This window comes from Leptonychotes weddellii, chromosome 2 (assembly GCF_054177405.1).
Source record: "Leptonychotes weddellii isolate Sample4059 chromosome 2, ASM5417740v2, whole genome shotgun sequence".
Taxonomy (NCBI): domain Eukaryota; kingdom Metazoa; phylum Chordata; class Mammalia; order Carnivora; family Phocidae; genus Leptonychotes; species Leptonychotes weddellii.
In genome coordinates, this window is record NC_138370.1 from 102,639,696 (window position 1) to 102,654,884 (window position 15,189).

Below are 15,189 nucleotides of genomic sequence, written 5' to 3' on the forward strand. Positions count from 1 at the left end.
AGGAAATCCCTCTCACACTAAGGAGAATGAGCTCTCATGAAGTGACTGCTGATTTGGCTAAAGAATCTAACACCTGCTCCTGCCCCATCCGGAACTAAATGATTCTCCTGTGCTATGCTGTCGCTTTCCAGGAAAGGGAAAGAAAAGATAACATGCAGCCTTTTGAAAGAGAGAGAAGATCGTAGGCATTTTTTTTGAGTACCAAACATTTCCTTAATATTCAAAAGAAAGGCAAGACTGGAATCTGGAACCATATAGCTGTTAAAAGTCAGTAATGAGCTACATGATGAACATACGGTTCATTCTGAGGTAGAACATGAAAAGTTTATAGCACAAATTCTTCACTTTTCTGGTATCCAGGGCCTCTGAGCATTTTTCATTTTCATAAGTATCAGATTCATTTATTCAGTTTGAGAAATAAATAACTGTATTTTAAGAGGACAGTTTTCATTCTCTTTCTTATCATTTACATACCTATAGTTTTCCACTTATGTTTTTAATTAGCACTAGAGGACAAAGCAAGCACTTGTGTTTTCCCATTTTTGTCTCATGGTGTCTCATGGGTCAGGAGCTAATTGTGTGAAAGTAACTAGGTATGCAAAGATGAAAACCACAATGCCCATACCTTAAAGAAGGGGGAGGGAAGGAAGAGCTGAGTATGTTCTAAGAGTGAGCAATCCTGGAGGGCTAAAACATAGGACTCATGGAGAGAATTAAGAAGACATGGAGGGAGGGGCGCCTGGGTGGCTCAGTCGTTAAGCGGCTGCCTTCCGCTCAGGTCATGATCCCTGGGTCCTGGGATCAAGCCCTGCATCCGGCTCCCTGCTCCGTGGGAAGGCTGCTTCTCCCTCTCTCACTCTCCCTGCTTGTGTCCCTGCTCTCGCTATCTCTCTCTGTCAAATAAATAAATAAAATCTTAAAAAAAAAAAAAAAAGAAGACATGGAGGGTATACTGTCATAAGAGCTGATGTTGGGAAAGATTTGTGGCTCTGCAGCCTGGTGTGCCATTCAGAGGAGTTTGGACCTTATCCAGCGAGTCACCGAAAGTCTGTAGCAAGGGAGCAGCTTAGATAACACTGGCATTATGTGCAGTATAGTTTAAAGACTAGATGCACTTGCACCCCTTATCAACAGGAGCTGATGATAAGAAGAAGGATGGTGTCCACCAGTCTTTCCAAGGAGACAAGGACCTAAAAAAAAATTACTGAAAGGCCTTGGGATGAATCTCCTGAAGAATTCTTTAAGGAAGATCCCTGCTAACATTTGAATTTAACTTGTGAAAAAACTAACATTTAAGAGAACTATTTACAACTACAAAGTTCCTCATGATATCAAAGTTCCCTATGCCTGTATCTTCCCTCATCCCAACTGTAGCTGGCTCCATACAGTATGAAATATTTGCAAGCAGCAAACCAAAGATTGAATCGTATACATAATTTAATAAAAACTGGAAATGAAGTGTGCCCTAACATGAAGATGAATCTAAGATTTCAGTGAGTATAAAGTAAACCGTGCAAAATGATCAATACATGCAGCACAAAGATATCATTGTACCAACAAGAAATACAACAAAGAAGAAGTATTTGCTACCACTTCAAAAACTCTTTTAACGAATAGGATGCTAATGCTTTGATCAATAATTGCTATGTTCCTTTAGCATTTTGACCTAATTTGGTTTCTTATATTGTATCTAGTTGTTCCTACACAAAGTTAACTTTATGGTTGTCCCCAGATGCTTTTGTAAATAGGATGAAAATCTCAAAGGTTTTAATTATCTCAGTTAAATGGGAGTTACTAGTATTTCTAACCCTAGTATTTGAATTCTAATGATCTTCCCAAATTGGGTTCTGGATTTTTTTCATTCAATCTCTCTTAAATTTGTTGTTTTAGGTAATGCTCTGGAAATTGTACCTTTATGAGGTTACATGCTGGGATTTAATATCTATCCAAAAAAGATGAAATGATTTAGGAAACAGTTGGATAATTAAGGTGATTTAGGTAAACTATTTAAAATCTAATGGACATCATTAAAAATAAACTAAGAAAATCAAATATCTCATCATTTCTTTTCTCAAGTGCACAGAATGGTCATTTTGCTATATGCCCAACAGCTTTTAAATGATAATATGAAGTCTCTTATTATAAGTTTTAGGATTACTGAAAAATAAAACCCACAGATTTCTCATTAGTATTCCTTTCCTCAAATTCACAGAATGTTCACATTATTATATGCCCAATAGCTTTTAAATGATTATAGGAAGTATCTTACTACTAATTTTTAAGATTACTTAAATCACATCTGCCATTAAAATTTACAGAAAAACTCAGGATGGCTCTTACACCATGCCATTTCAGTGAAGTAGATCAGATACTGAAAAAATTGAAATCTGCTGGTCTATTTTCTTACAAATACATGATAACTAGAGTGAATAAAATTACAATGAATGTTGTTCTTTGACTAGAGATGTTCAGTGAACTATCTGCAAAATATCCAAATTTCCCAATAAAGTCACAGAGTAGCAAGCATATGAAAGAAACAATTACTGTAATGTTCTATGCTGGCAAGAAAAAGCAAAACTTTTTGCACATTTTTAAAAATATAATCTACTTGGGAACAAAGCCAAATGTCAAAAGGGAAATCCAAATGCCTGCAAGCAGAAGCCCAGTGGGGACTGGGCCGTCTCCTTTGAGGCCAAACAACCCTAAAACACACCAAGGAATGCCCCTGTGGTTCCTTCTTTTTCATCAGGGATAGAGTCTGCCTTTCACTATCTCCATGAATTCATACTAGGGATAACTTAAATGGTCCAGATGTCAGTGGACTGGAGAACCCCACATCATTCCTGGTCTAAGCTTTGAGGAGGCTGACCGAATTGCAGCCTTTTCCCTCCTTCAGGCCTGCGACAGTACAGCTCAGTCTGGTCCGGGATCTCAGTCTCAGAATTTGTTCGATCTAATTTCATGACACGTCTAGGTCCTCTGACGACAGTAGCAAAACTCGTAAGCCTATCTTAAGTGGTATAGGTTGAACTAAATCTCCTAATGTCTCTTCTTACCATGCTGTGGTCTGCTGTCACCAAGTTAGAATAATTCTACCTCTCAGTACTCACTCAGGTTCAAAGGGATTCTCTCCTGATAGTAAAAGCCTGAATCAAGCTGTGACTGTCCAGCATCCTTCCTTATGCTAGGCCACCAGGGATAGGTGAAGAGAAGAATCCTAAGATGTAATCGTAACCCTTTCTCACCTCTCATTTCTGACACCCACCGAGGGTGAAAAGGAAATAGTATTTTCTAGTTATCTGAAAATGATGCAAAACAGTTTGTATTCACTCAAAGCTGTAAAAGAAACCATGACGTGGCATAATAAAGCACTCTGAAAAATTGCCCAAGAGTCATACATTATATTTAATCTTCTTGCATACAAAATTTTTTTTTCTCCCCAAAGGCAAAATCCACACAAAAATGTGTTGGGGTGGGGGGGCTACTATACCTCTATGCTAACTGAATGCTGATAATGCAGTATATCACTTTTGTTAATCTTTTAGCAGTGAATGGAATTTTTAAAGTGGAAGATAAGGTAGATTTGTCACAATAAAATGAAATAATCCATATTTCAAGCTAATACTTTTGTTTTTGCTTTGCAATTACAATATAGACATTTTATCAAATGTCCTTAGACTCACCAGTTTGACAAATGGTACTTTATTCCCTGAACCTTCTCTAAGACATTTTTACCTTTGCCATTGCTCTAATAGAAAAATGTGTCACACAAAATAAGTAACAAAGCCTCCAATTTCAAACTAGTTTAAACAGATAAGGCTTCATGACAATCTGTCAGCCACACTATCATTGATGCTTTCGTTATAGAGTGTCTTGTGGTAAATTTGAAGATCTCATTGTTTAGCTACCTCTTTTCACTTTTACTCCCTTTTACCCTCCCCGTCCACTGCCAAAAACCCAAGGCAATTAAGTAAGGGTATAATCTAATTATCAAGTAGCTATAAAAAGAAATGCCATTTAGTTCACTCTGAAAGTGTGATGGAATAAGCACATAAAGGATAAATGTTCCACATTAAACAAGCTTTCTCTCTTTTGAAAGTGGGTCAGGTAACAAAAAACCAAAATAAAATGCAGAAATTAAACCAATGGTTTAAGATGAATCAAAATACAATTGTTGCATTCCATACCCATGAGGGCATTGGCGTTCACTGGTAACTGTTTCAAACAAGGGCGTTTTGAGAAGACTAGAAACTCCTCACCAAGTCCTCCTTGCTGAGTAATTCTTTGTCACCCTGGAGAAAGAACCTGGGGCTTGAAAATGCCTCTTTGCACACTTCCCTGAAAATCTGAGCAGTTCTGGAATTCCTAATAAACACTATCAATTTAAAGCAATAATTTTCACTATCAGGTAACAGTAATAAATGAAACTAAGAAAAACACACCAAGCTTGGAAATTTCCACATGAAAATAACAATTCCTAGATTAATGCCCTAGGCTCCCTTTTTGGTAGTGTTCTTGGTTTGTCTGACTCCTGAGCCTCAAAGCATCAGATGATCTGACTTATATTTTGCACTGTCCAGATCTGGATAAAGAGGATATTCGTTTCTTAAGAGTTCTGTCTAATCCTTCTGTCTTTCTTCATCTGCTCTGTGACAACTTTAAAATGAGTCCATCACAAAAGCGATTTTGTAATGGAGAACCTGTCTCCCAGTGACATTATCTGGAAGGACTTGAGTTAAGCAAACTAATTCATCTGTATCTCTGCACCACGGAAGTCCGTTTCCTCCCTCCCTATTGATCCGTAATTCATTCTTATTCAACCAACATTCAGACTTTATACCAAAGCATGCATTCTGTTAACAAGCATTGGCTCTTTGGCTTGTTACCAACTTCATGGAAAGATCCACTTACCTGGCACACACCATCTCCTGGATGTGCCATTCCCAGTAGGTTTTCCACAGGCTTTGCTGTTGTAGAGTATTTCATCTCTGTTGTGGCCTTCATGACTCCATCGCAGTAGACGCGGACATTGACAGAGCCAGCAGGAAAATCTTATAAAATACAAACAAGAGTTAAGAGCTGAGTAAACAATGCATGTATTCTATTATTATATCTGTTAGAGAATATGGAGGAATATTTAAGAATTCATAACAATTTTACTGACTTCTAGCACTAAATGTTTTTTTTATCCTTAGTATCCAAAGAATATAATGTACAATTTTATACTTACTTAAATAAAACCTTACAAGATCAAAACATGCTAAAATTATGGTAAAAGCAAAGCCCTAAATCCTTCCTTCCTACTACTAAACTTCTTTTTTGATGAAATCTATAATTATCTTTACATAATACTTTAGAATTTATAATGATGCAATCATTCATTTAAAGTTGTGTATCTGTTAATAATCTCAAGAAAATTTGCATTAATTATAGGCAAGTTTCTCAAAATTGTATTTGGAAAGAGAAAGAGTAGAATCGATTGAAATCACCGAACTCTTATGCAATTGATTACAGTGAAAAACCCTTGAGAAGGCAAGGTTTAATATCCTGCTATTTAAGTACTATTTATACTATACATTCATCAAAACCCTTTTTGTGAAAAGTTGTTCAAAGTGACTGATATGATACCTTGTGAATTCTGCATTAACATACCAACAGAGTTAGAGTTTCCTAAGAATGTTGGGTTCCCTATGAAAGAATAACAATAAACAATCATTTCAGTAAGAAAGTTATTTTATTTTATTGTAACAAAAGTAAACAAAATTAAGCCTTGAAATCCATTTGCTTTAAAAAATCTGACTCTCGGCCATGGAGATATTTCCCAAATTCTCCTGGAAGACTGTCACCCAGACATCTGGGGGTTGGAATATAAGCCATTCGGTACAAGACCAAAAATGCCTGTTCTAACCTTAGGCACCTGACGAAGCTTTGAATATTTAAAAGTTTCTAAGGTTTAAGCATTAATTTTACTTTATCTCCTGAAGAGATTAAATGACCTCTTATAATTTTGCTCAGAGAGATTTAAAGCCAGCAAAAGCAATCTTAAGCTTAATTAGATCAAGAAGCTGTAATTTTCTCTTCCCACATTGCTTGACTAGACACCTAACCTGTATTATAAAGAAAATATATGTGTAAAAGTTCTCTCCTCCCAAAGTAAGTCCATCCAGTAGATAATGTAAGAGAAAATGCAACAAAAGTATATTTCATCAGCTGAAGAGGCCTACATATAGTAAAGAGGGTTCTGGAGTTACTGTAGTCAAAGGAAATCAATTTTGGTAGACTTCAGAAAGACAATTTTGAAAGAAGATATTGATTTTGTTTATCAGGAAAGAGATTAGAGTTTGCAATGGGGTGTTCACCTTCTGAAAGAAAGTCAGGCGATGAATCATGAGAGATACCTGATGAGGTATGTATTGGTAGCTCTTTGATATAGGATACTTAAAATATTCTAATTCTTTAAAATCTAACATGAAAGCAAATGAACTGATTTATTCTTGATAACTTGTACCATTAGATCTATTGATAATGATATTGATTTTAGAATAATCTTCTCAAGAGATGTCCTTTGAAGTACTGTCTTTGTTGTATACATTTTCTTATCTATTGAATGTCAGTTATTAAATCAAGACCTTGGAGGATTCCTTATGGATTCATCTGGCTGGGAGGTCCTCCTTAAATATGTATTGTTGAATTGGCCTTTTCATAAACAGCACCCTGTACCACCTGAGCATTATTTTATTTTGAGTGTGGCCATTATGATATCTACATTTTATAGCTCTTTAATAAAAATAAAAGCCAATTAACTTAAGGACTCAGAAGAGCGGGAAAGTGAATTCTGCTATTTACTATCTAAAGTCGGGAAGTAACATTTAACACTGGAAGTACACACGAATACAGGTCAAGATCACGAAACCAAGCAAGGGTACTGGAGTCAGCTATGGAGAGGAAAAAATGCTTATAGTGTAAGAAGATGGAACTCCTGGGCGCCTGGGTGGCTCAGTTGGTTAAGCCACTGCCTTCGGCTCGGGTCATGATCCTGGAGTCCCGGGATCGAGTCCCGCATCGGGCTCCCTGCTCGGCAGGGAGTCTGCTTCTCCCTCTGACCCTCCCCCCTCTCATGCTCTTTCTCTCTCTCAGTCTCTCTCTCTCAAATAAATAAATAAAATCTTTAAAAAAAAAAAAAAAAAAGAAGATGGAACTCCTTTTTTTTAAAATTTTTTATTGTTATGTTAATCACCATACATTACATCATTAGTTTTTGACGTAGTGTTCCATGTGCTATGGTGAGCGCTGTGAATTGTGCAAGATTGTTGAATCACAGATCTGTACCTCTGAAACAAATAATGCAATATATGTTAAGAAAAAAAAAAGAAGATAGAAGATGGAACTTCTTGCCCACATCAAACACAGATACACAAGAAAGCAAACTTACAGAGGAGCAACAGTAAAAAAGGAATTCTACTCAAATTTCACATCTCAAGGTCCAGGCCATTTAAAATTCTTTGTCAACCTGCACTGTCTCTGGGATTTTAAGTGGTCTGTCCTTCCAGATGAGGGACAAACTGAAACAGTTTACAGAAAACATAAACTAAAGTGTTTTTGAATAGTCAGAACTACCTTCACTAATTCTTTAAAAATACATATTTCACAAATCCAGTAAGAGCTGTTTGCTTTCTGTATTTCCATTGTCTGTGAAGCTGTGTTCCTTTATCAACCAACTTTAGCCCTTTATCACATGGTAAATCTTCATGAACCCACCTAGTGTTTCCATGGGAACTGAAATCAATATGGTTTTCTTTTGATTAGAACATTATTATTAAGTAAATATTGGTGGCTTCAAAACCTTGGTCTTGCCTAAAAATTGATACCAATTTAATATATATTAAAACTGCCCTCTTCAATTATGATATTTAGAAAAATTTCTTATCAATTGTTGTTATTTTTCTACGCAGGTTAAGCATAATATTTAGCACATCCTAAAGTATTTTTCATGCTCTTTTAATGAAATATGAAATTATAATTTACATTATCCGGAACAGTTTCTTAATTAATAAAGAGATTCTATATCTTTGTGGATATTTTTACATTCCTTTCAACTCTTAATTGGTTGTCCCCCTGCTGTGTAAAGTATTTTTCTGGCTGAGCTACACGTAACAGAGGAATACCCTCTTCCTTCTGAGTAAACATTAGTTGATATTTCTAGTTTAAAGACTCCACATGTATTTTTATAACTTTTGGCATAAGCTGAGACTACTGCAAGTTCCTGAGTAACTTCAAATTCCTTTAGCACAAGGCAGTTCCTGTCAGTGACAAACCTGTGGATACCATTAGAAAGGTGTGTTTTTTTAGAAAATGAAGTAATTATAAGTGTATGAATTTATTAAGCTGAGAGGAAAAAGAAGACAGAATTAGAGGATATTTTTCTCAAATAAAAAAAATCAGGTTAAGCCATGGAAGTGTCTGAGAAGGGAAAGATACCATTTAGAAAAAGAGCATCTTAAGATTTCTTCACTGGTTGGCATAATTGTACTTGAACATAATTTTGTTTTTTTCTGAATTGTTACCAAATTAGAAACAAACATACATTTAAAAAGAACATTAATACGGCAAAGAGTTGGTTGGGTGGTGAAAAATCTGAGAGGTCTGAACGCTGTAAGTAGGTTTCAGAGTATGTGACATGCTGAAAGTATTATCGCATACACACACGCACACACGCACAGACACTTAAAATGACTAAGAGAAACTATCCAAAGAAAGGAAGGAATAATAAGGAATAATAGTTGGTTTTATTTTTGTTTTTATTTTATTTTATTTATTTTATTATTATTTGGTTTTAAGAGGTACCATTTTCTAAAAGAGAATGTTAGTTGCCTATCCCAAAGATTATTCTCCACCTTTTAGAAACAGGATCCTGATTTTATTTTATTTATTTATTTATTTTTGCTGGGCACATCGCTATCCAACTAAAAAGACTCGATTTTCTGTTCTTCCTTTCAGCTAGACATGACCTTGGGATTAGGTCCTGATTAATGTGATATCAGCAGATGAGTCTTACAGAAACCTTCTCAATTTAATGAGGCCTTCTTTATCCCAGTGTTGTGTTGATAAACTGACTCTCCAAAAAGAAAATCAAAAAGTTCTGATTTATAGTTTTTGCCAATTTCTGTGTTGTATATACTTCCACCATGGCTGATTTCAAGTAACCAAAGTCAATGGACTGAATTGTGTTCCATCCATCCCCCAATTCCTATGTTGAAGCCCTAACCCCCCAAGGTGACTGTATTTAGAGATAAGGCCTTTAATGAGATAATTAAAGTTAAATTGAAGTCATAGGGTAGGGCCCTTATCTAATAGGACTGGTATCCTTATAAGAAGAGAAAGAGACACCCCCAGTTCCATGTGCTGAGAAAAAGCCACAGGAAGACAGAGCAAGAAGGTAGCCACCTACAAGCCAAGGAAAGAGGTCTTGCCAGAAACCAATTTTTTTGTCCCTTGATCTTAGGTTTCCAGCCTCCAGAAATGTGAGGAAAATAAATTTCTGTCGTTTAAGCCACCCAGCCTGTGGAATTTTGTTATGGCAGCCAAAGGAGACTAATACACAAGGTAATATCACTGAATATGAAGTAGAGAAGAGATGCATAGAATTGACTTTTGCAATCCAATATGAGATGGTGCTGGAACACCAGTGCTTCATCAGGTTGTTCGAAAATTGGGAGTGATAGTAAGGGTCTTAGAAGCCATCTTACTCCATGATGATTATGGCTATACCCTAGGGATTATGGAATGGTTAGTAGAAATAAGTCTGCTCTGGGACAATATTGTGAAGCTGCCATACCAGCCCTCAATACCAGTCAGATTTAGTACATGAAGCTCTGGGTATCACCCAAGAGAATATTTACAGAGAGCAAACCCCATTTTGAGTAACACGGCTGATTAAATCATGAGCCAGATGATCAGAAATCAAATCACATGAACAATTTTTCTACACCAGAAAGAGACTGGAAGGATGGAGGCCATCTTTTAAACTTGATACATCCATAATAGGGAAGGATCCCTGGTATGTTTCCACTTTAGTTTTAGATCCCTCCATCTTAACTTGGTATTCAAAGAAGTACAGAAAAAATTTTTTAGAGACTTAAATCTGTATAGACTCTTCCTAGTGTGGGATACTAATTGAGATCTTTCCTCGCCCTGGAAATCACCAATGAGTTCAGGGATTATATATGAGATAACATGGAATTAGGAGTTCTGTTGAACATGATTCCTCAAGGGTGAAGGGGGATGAACAAATTTGGTGGCTTTCATATCAAGAGATATAAACAGAGGACTGGGAGAAAAGAGGGCATAATATGAGGAGTACAATACTTAGAGAGAAAGATGATCCCCCCAATTTTTAAATGGTTTATCATACCCTATCCAGAAGCTGAGGGTGAGGTATTCCAGAAAAGCCACTCCTTATGTTTAAAGGAATTGCTAGAGGGAGAGATTAACACTTTATTCCTCAGCTGGATATGTTTAAGTGTTGTCTTGTAACTTATCTCCCTTATCTCCAAATGTCTATAAATATTTGAAATGTAATTAGAGAAGTTATTTTATCAACAAAGAAGTTGAGACACGATTGGGACTTGTCTAAAGTTACCCAGTAAATGGCTCAAAACACAATAAAAACAATGCTTTTGGCCACTAGTTAATTGTTTCTTTGGCTACACTAAAGATTCTGGACAAATCATTAGCCTTTAAAGAGCATGCTGGACACTCTCTTATTCCATAATTGGTGTAGAGAAAAAGGAACTCTATTGTACTGTGCTGTTCAGTGCTGTTCAACGAAACTTTCCAAGAGGATGGATATGTTCTAACGAAGCACTTGAAATATGGTTAGTGCAACTGAGGGAATTAATTTTAAATTTCATTTAATTATAATAAAGTTTAAGTAACTAATGGTGGCTAGTGGTCAACATATTGGTCAGCGTAGCTACAAAGCATAGTTCTCCACCTATGGTTTGTGACCCACTAAGACAACATGGTATCAGTTTAGTTGGTTTTAACTAGCACTGAAGAAAATGAAAAGAAATAGAATTTCTATCTCTCTATTTATATTACCCATATGTTCTTGCATGTTGTTCACTTTTCCATTACAGTGCTTAACATATTAATCATAATTATTTAAAATTCTCTGTATGATAATTCCAACATCTGTGTCATACCTAATTCTGGCCTGATATTTGCTTTATTTCTTTAGACTATGTTTTTTCTTGCTGTTTGGCATGTTTTGTAATTATTTGTTGAAAACCAGACATGTTGTGTCGGGTGTAAGAACTGAAGTAGGTAGGCATGTAGTGAGAGAATTTGTAGTAATCTGGCTGAGAGGTGGGCCATATTTCATGTCTGCTATAGCTGTAGGTGCCAGAGGCTTCAAATTCCTCTATTATCCTTGTTTTTGTCTTTCCTTTTGACCTTCTGTTTCCCTTACTACTCCTCCTCAGAAAGATTCTGCATCTTGCAGTATTTCCAACTGTAACCTTCTGCCATTATACTGAGTCCCTTTTGTGGTGGTGGTCAGGTTGGGGCGGGGGAAAGCATTCTAATCTTGTGATTAAATCTTGGTCTTCAAGTGGTCTGGTATCTCTAGGCTGTCACATTCACAAGTGTTTCTCCTGTGACATCGCTTTCCTCCCAACCTTAAGTGAGACAGAAAAGCTAGAGGGGGCTACAATGGGATAGATGCCCTTCCCCAGCTGGGATAAGGCATTCTTAAAGTGGTTTCCCCTGGAGAGTAAGCTACTGCTATGGAGATTATATGGGGAGTATTTCACCATGATTATTCTTCCTCTAACCCTGGCAGAGCCTCTAGAAGATCTTCCTCAGATCTTCACTATGTGAACCTGGTAGGGTTCCTGGAGGTGAATCCCACAAAATTATGGTTGCTGTCAGGGGTTTCTTATTCTTGAGCTAGTCCACACCCCACCCCCAGCAATTCATCAAAATTACCATTTAAGTGTGCCTACCACTTTATGGCTCCAGTGACTTCTGCTCCAGCCAAGCAGATCTTGGACATCACTCTCTTGATTTATTTTCCTCTCAAGATTTTGGGATGGTGGTTTGCCCTGCAACCTTAGTTCTCTGAAGAGTTCAAGAAGTCATTGATTTTTCAGTTTGTTTAGTTTTTCCTTGTTATAGGAATAGGAGTGACAACTTCCAAGTTCTTCACATATCAAGGCTAAAACTGTTACTCTAATGACTACCTTTGCTTTAATTATATATTTCTGAGTATGTACTGAGTTATGATGTAAAATGAAGTTCTTGCTAGGGTTAAAAAAATGTTAACAAACAGTAACATGAGGCAGAAAAAATAAGACTCTGGGGCCATTTCTGCTGAGGCACGTCCCATCCATTTTCCCATACACATTCATGGAACCGTCCTATATACTGTTACATTTGGTAAGAAAATTTCTCATTAATTTCCAGAACATACTAATTGAAAATAAGAGTTGGAGAGGTTAAATAGCATAACTGGTAAAGAGTGGCTTATTTGTTTTTTACTACAAATTTGCTGTTCAACCACATAGACAGTATATGGCTTGGCCAATATTCTGGCCATACCATACAAGATATGTATATCTTGAAAGGTGTAGACTATTAGTTTTCTGCTTTTCTGAAAAACATTTGCATTTTGACATAATTTGTTCTTTGTATTGCTCTTAGCTACTAGGTAAACTGAACATATAATCTTAATGCAAATAATTTTATTTGACACTTTGATTTGCTATTTGGGAAATATTATCTAAGTACTTATAAATTTGCAATATTGATTTTTCTGTAGCAATTTTAGTCTAACTAGATTTAGTTTAAACTTGAAAACTAATTAGTTAGAAATTAATGTTCATTAAATCATTTTAAAATGTGGCATAAATAAGGGGCTTTGGAAGAGAAAGAAAAGAGACAAAGTTCTTTCTCATCTCACTTCTACATATCTTTGTCCATGACAGGGACCAGTATCTGAAATGTTTATAAATGTTTGGTGTACAGTCCTTCCTTTTCTATTAGCTATAATCACGCCTTGGATAAACCTCATTGGCTACGATACTGCCACTGCGCAAAGCTCCTTCCTTTTCTATAATTCAACTCTGGACTAACCTGTGTAAGGAAATCCATAGAGGAGATGCATACTTTTCATAACACAATAGAATTGTTTGTAAGTGTTCTATAAAAGGGCTTCATAATAGCTACATTCCAAGAGAAAAAAAAAGTTCAGGATGCATTTGACATAGTATTTAATTTTAAATGTTTTTACTACATTTCTAGATTCATAATAAGATTGTGTACTTTTTATTGTAAAATATTTTATAAATTTCACATTTGTCAACTTTTATAAGGTAATTTTATTCTTTGATTGTAAAATGATATCATAAATTCAAAAACCAAATAGTCTTACATTTATATCAAAACATCAGAAATTAACATAGTAGATTTGATTTTAAATACAATTCTTGTGTCAGGTGTGGCTATTCCATCTAGAATTTTAAATCTGATACAATTTATAATGCTGCAAACAAAGGTGGATAATAAAATGGTTAACCTCATAAATTAAATAAGGAAAAGAGGGAAGATTGTACATAGAAATGGTACCATGGTGATAAATAGTGAAAAAGAATCATGCTTTCAAAGAATCCAAAAATATATTCACAGGCATGGCAAAAAAAAAAAAAAAAAAAGGAAAGGAAAGAGGTCATGAATGAAAGTCCAAATGTTCATTAATCCTATTACAATAAAGCAAATAGTTTTAGTTCCATATTGAATTACTGACATATATTAAAGTGCTCTCTGTTGATGTATTTAAAACGATGTGATATTGCGGGTGGTCATTTCACCACATGGTGCACAAGCTAATTTCTCATAAATTACACTTTCATGCTTTTGAAAATCCAGATTACTAACAACCACCTCGGGTATGTGAAAGCTACACACAGGAAGCACCTGCAGAACAATATTAGTTTCTGGAAGGAAGTGAAACTATTTATCATAAATTTATTGAAAGAAACTCAGGATGATGTTTTATATTTATTAATGCATAAAAAAGTTTCTTACCTAAAGCTTTCATCCACCAGACTGTCTTATTCCAACGGGTTGGCTGTGTCCTAACACATTTACTATTTGATGTAAATTCAACCTCCACAGTATCACCAACGACTTCATCTCTCAAAATAATAAATATTTCACCAGGATTCTATAAGATAAAAAATATTACCCAATTAGGGCCTTGAAAAAGTTTACATTAACCAAAAAACACATTATATTTATTAATGACAAAGTTTGCACATGATAATTATGTCTTCCACCATGTCCATATTTTCAACTATGTTCAGAAATAAAATACATAAATGTGATTCTCACTACATTTCAACTTTATCAACTTTGTGTCTGTTTTCTTCTCCAACCCCATCTTTGGCAACTGAAAAAACAGTGAGGACACAGTTGTTCCTTTTTCCTCTTGATTCGTCCCTGTTTGTGAGGCTCCCTATCTCAAGGTAATGAGCATCACTTCACAGATCTCCAGGGAGCTATAATTTGCAACCAAATCCTTTTTTCCCCCAAATCCTTTTCCTTCACCTAGAACTTGGTACATTTATCTATAAATGAGAGGGTTGAATAAGTTCAGCTCTAAGATCTCTTAATATTTTAAATATGAGCTTTAATGTCCAATGTTTTAAATGTCCAATAGTTTTAAATCTTACCTAATAGAGACTCTCTCTTTATTTGTGATGAGTATCTGTGAAGGTTACTGAGTTGACTAAAGGTTATAAATCTAAAAGTTTTAAGATTTTATTGAGGTAGAAAAGCTAAATCTATGTACATAAGGCAAAAAAGGATTATTGAAAACGCTTTTGGAAAAAAAAATCTAGAAAAAATAATTAGGCATAAAAAGATTGACATTAAGGGGGAGGAGCAAAGTGGTGGAGGAGTAGGAGACCTGGATTTCATATGGTCTCAGGAATTCAGCTAGATAGGGACCAAACCATTCTGAACACCTACAAACTCAACAGGAGATCGAAGAAAAGAATAGCAACAACTCTCTGAACAGAAAAGTGACCACCTTCTGGAGGGTAGAAGGACAAGTGAATCCGAGGCGATATTCGGGAAGATAGACGGCGGGGGAGGGGGCCTCCGTCAGCCGCTTCTGGCAAGTGATAA

General features: G+C 35.8%; 1 protein-coding gene and 1 pseudogene across 1 annotated transcript in view; both read right to left on the reverse strand.

Annotated features, from left to right (window-relative positions):
- The window catches only part of BANK1 (B cell scaffold protein with ankyrin repeats 1), a 281,977-nt gene that overhangs the window by 188,521 nt on the left and 78,267 nt on the right, over window positions 1-15,189 (reverse strand). Inside the window, exons 4-5 of the mRNA XM_081813132.1 lie at window positions 14,086-14,224; window positions 4,912-5,051 (exon numbers count right to left, since the gene is read on the reverse strand). Coding sequence (XP_081669258.1) covers window positions 4,912-5,051; window positions 14,086-14,224 — 279 coding nt within the window. The remainder of the gene's footprint in view (window positions 1-4,911; window positions 5,052-14,085; window positions 14,225-15,189) is intronic.
- LOC115944683 (U4 spliceosomal RNA) lies at window positions 12,981-13,101 on the reverse strand (annotated as a pseudogene).